We start from the raw sequence: 3983 nt of genomic DNA on the forward strand, positions 1-3983 counted from the left end.
CTCCCCCTGCTCTGCTGCGCCCCCCCTCCCCTGGTCAGTCCTCCTCTAACACCCGGGATCTCCCCTGACCTGCCAGGCGGTGGCCGCCCCTCCTCGGCACCCCCAGAGAACACCAGCCCCTCACATCCCCTGCGCCAACCGCCCTGGCCTGCCCCCAGCTGCCGACTCTTTCTGGATGGCCAGGGCTCGGATTGCCCCCAAGCCCCAAGCCTCCGGCTGCTGGTCACCCACCCAGGGCAGCAAAGGTGTCCCTCAGGTCCTCCTTGTCGATGAAGCCATCCCGGTTCTGGTCCATGATGGTGAAAGCCTGGCAGAGACATGGGCACTGAGCAGCCACCCGCCCACCTGCCCAAGCCCAGGCCCCCTCCCCAGAGAGATCCCCCCTCCCTGCAAGGGGCTGTCCTCCCAACCACTGTTGCCTGGGCAACCGCAATACAGGCCCTCTGGCCACCCGGTCTCCCAGCTCAGCGTGACACCGGCGTGACAGTGATGGTTAACGCGCCCTGGGCTCCTACTGTGTGCCAGCACGTGCTGGGGCTTCGTGCCCATCCCTCATATCATGCTCCCAGCAACGCCATTTTATGGAGAGTGAAACTGAGGCTCGGAGAGAGGAAGGGCTTGCCCTAGGTCACACAGCAAGCAAAGGCTCAGGGAGAGACGGGGTAGAGGCTGCCCAAGGACAGCTCGTCACCTCTCCAGAGTCTAAGCTATAGCATGGCAGCCTCTAAGGATAGTGATGTCATCACCCCCCAGGGACTGAGGGCTGAGCCGACACCTTGCCGGCTCCCTAAGGGCTTTCCGTGCATTCCTGTAACCCTCCCTATGGCCCTGGGGGCGGTTGACCAACCTCTTTAAACTCCTGGATCTGGGACTGATCGAACATGGAGAAGACGTTGGAGCTGGCTCCGCCTTCTGCTCTTTTCCGGGCTCTCCTGGGTGCCTGTGAGGTTCCAGGGGACGCCTTACAGAAGTCCCTTCCTGGGAAGGTCCCCCATTCACCCCACTCAACCCTCAGGGCTCATCTCCTGAATGACACTGCCCACCCCCATGGACCCCAGCAGACAGACCAGGCTTCTCAAGAAGCCTGGCAGAGAAGCAGGGCGTTTCCCTGCTTCTTCTTCCCGGCAAGAAGCCAACAGAGCGGCTACCCCGCGGGGCTACCTGCTGCTTCCCCGACAGGCCCCTGACTCCAGAATGCAGGAGGTCAGTGCCCAGGATGCGGAGCAGAGAGGGGCGTCTTTTCTAGCACCAGCCACCATGTGGGGGCCACCCTCCCCGGTGTTCAGGGTAACACCCAGATCCCTTAGCCCTGAGAGGTCTGCTCCTTGTCCCTCTCCCAGAGCATCCTCCCCCGGCAACCTGGGTTCCCCCCACTTGCTTTGAGCTTCCTTCTCTCCCAACATTTGCTCCCACTACCTGGGACACCTTCCCTGCCTTCCATCGGGATGAATCCTCATCCTTCAGGCTTAATTCCCCCGCCTCCTCCTCTGAGAAGCCTTCCCTGACTAACCCCTCCCAAGGCCAACTTAGAGCTCCCCCACCCCCTCTGTCCCTCCCCACCAGTCTTGGGCTTCCACATCCCGTAGCACGTAGCACACTGTCCTGCCATATCTCCCTGTGTCTGTCCCACCGCTGGGCTCCCCTCTCCCACCCAGGGCCTGGCTCCGATCTGGATTGGTTTGGAAATGGCTGCCCAGAGCTCAGGGCGTATCTCAGGGCAGCCGGCAGAGCAGGTGACCACCCACGTGGAGGGTCTCTGGCCAGACTTCCTGCCTCCGTGTGTTTCTTTCCAGATGTCATGGTGCCTGAGAGTCGTCCACTACTGGGCATTTGCTGAAAGCTCTCTGTTCCCAAACCCCTCCAAGGGACCTTTCTCTCAGCAGCCGTCACTAAGGTCCCCATGTGCAAGGAGCCCCAGACTTGGCTTGTGATGGGGGGAAAGGACAGGCGGGACTTCACAAAGGAGGAGGTGGAAGGGGACCCTCCACAGACGTGGGCGTCCCCACACCCAGCTCGGGCCTCCATCTCAGGCCCTTCCACCCTCTGTGCCCAGCCCCGTCCACCCCACCCCAGAGCCCGGGCTTCCCTGGCACCCCCGCGCCCGCCCCCAGTGCCTCTGTGGTCTCCCCTCCCCCTGGCTCACTCCTGTCCGCTCGCCCAATGTCCCCATCCCCTCACTTGCCCCCAACTCCCCTGGGTTCCTGGGCTCACTTCAGGAGCCCCAGTGCCCGGCTGACTTATAACTAGCTTTTACTGGGTCCTTTGTCTCCACTAATCCTTTGAAAGGGGGCTGGCAGGGCGGCCAGGATGTTATGATGCTGTAAAACCCCTGTAATATTTATAAATCCCTTCAGACATCATAAAGAAAAGAACCTCCCTGTGGAATTCATCTCACATAATTACATATACATTTCCTTCTGGTTAATAAAAAGCAGTCACTTCCGTCTGTGGGATATGCTGCCCTTTCTCTCCTCAGACCTGCCCTCGGCCACGGCATCCCCCATCCCTGTCTCGCCCCAGGCTTTCAGGTCCATCTGGGGGAAACGTCACCCTACTGTGTGACAGACCCTGTTCTAGAACCTTGCAAGGAAGGAAGGGGTTGTTTTCTCCTACTGCACAGGCAAACCTGAGGCCCAGGGCCCTGACCGGGCTTCTGATCTCCTAGCCAGGACCCTTTCCAGCCCAGCTGTCTTGGAAATTCCCTTTTATAATGTGCCTCTAAAAAATAAAAATCCGCTGAAGGGAACATCTCAGGGCAGAAGGGGTCACCCAGACCTGAGTTCTAATCCTGGCTTTGCTACTCACAGCCTCTGTGATGTTAGGAAAATCAGTTTTCTGCCCTGAGCCTCATTTATAAAACCGAGATAACGTCTCCCTCAAAGCATCCGGACATGTATTAGGTACCTGCTGACCTCCAGCCAGGCCCTGTGCCCAATCCCAGGGACCTAGAGCTGAATCAGGCCTGGTCCTTGTCCCCAAGGAGCTCACAGTCCAGCTGGGAGACAGACAATCACTAGAGGGTGATGGACGAGGGGGGAAGATGCTGAGAACACAGAGGAGCCTCTGTACTGCTGGGGTACTCAGGGCAGACCTCCTGGAGGAGGTGGCTTCTGAGCTGAGGCTTGACAGAGTTCTCAGGCCAGGAGGGACTGATGAGGGTGAGTGAGACAGGGGCATGAAAGAATGGCACCACTGAGAGCCTACAGGGAGACCCAAGGGGCTAGAGCACAGGGGCAAGGGGAAGGTGGCCTGAAGGACCCCGTAGCAAGGCCAGCAGCCCCCATGCCATGCTCCGTAGGACCCAGGCTATCCTGGAATAGTGACCCCGACCCCCATAGGAAACATATTCTCTTAGTGAGATCAGAGCCCCACTTTTCCCTGAAACCTCCAAGCCTGGCCCACCCTGTCCCCCTCCACCCTCCTCTTCCGCACCCCCCACCCCAGCTTTCACCTCAGCAGCCCCCATCGAGTCCAGGAAGGCAGAGACGCAAATCAGGACCCACAAGGGTGGACTGGCCGGGTGCAGGGATGACATCAAGGGTGAAGAAAAGGTCAGGACAGGCACAACATCAGGTCAAGGTCAAGGTCAGGGTGAGTTCAGGCAGTGAGGTCAAGGTCAGAATCACAAATGCAGTCAAGGTCACAGGATGAGGTCAAGGTCAGGAGGCGGGGCAGCACCAGCCTACCATGGTCTGGGTGGCTCCCTCGCGCTGCAGCAGGGCTGCGGGAGCGTGGAGACAGCTCTTTAAATAGTGCTCCAGGTCCGGACGGCAGTTTGGAAGGTGACAAAGGACAGGAAGGGGGCCTCCCTGCCAGGCACCTGTCAGTGGTCACTGAGAGTGGGTGGAGTTGTAGGATCCAGAGACTGTCCAAACCACAACGAGCTCCACCAGTGCAGGGCCAACAGGATCTCTGCAGCCAAGGGACCAAGGCCCAGGAAGGGGCTCCTGGCTGAGGACACACGATAAGTTGAGGCCTGGAGC

General features: G+C 59.6%; 1 protein-coding gene across 1 annotated transcript in view; it reads right to left on the reverse strand.

The window, feature by feature from the left end:
- MYL10 (myosin light chain 10) overlaps window positions 1-940 on the reverse strand; it is an 8816-nt gene extending 7876 nt beyond the window's left edge. Inside the window, exons 1-2 of the mRNA XM_024745480.1 lie at window positions 848-940; window positions 232-307 (exon numbers count right to left, since the gene is read on the reverse strand). Coding sequence (XP_024601248.1) covers window positions 232-307; window positions 848-883 — 112 coding nt within the window. The 5' untranslated portion in view covers window positions 884-940. The remainder of the gene's footprint in view (window positions 1-231; window positions 308-847) is intronic.
- Between the last annotated feature and the right edge of the window lie 3043 nt (window positions 941-3983).

Source organism: Neophocaena asiaeorientalis, unplaced genomic scaffold (assembly GCF_003031525.2).
Source record: "Neophocaena asiaeorientalis asiaeorientalis breed wild unplaced genomic scaffold, Neophocaena_asiaeorientalis_V1.1 scaffold461, whole genome shotgun sequence".
NCBI classification, from domain to species: domain Eukaryota; kingdom Metazoa; phylum Chordata; class Mammalia; order Artiodactyla; family Phocoenidae; genus Neophocaena; species Neophocaena asiaeorientalis.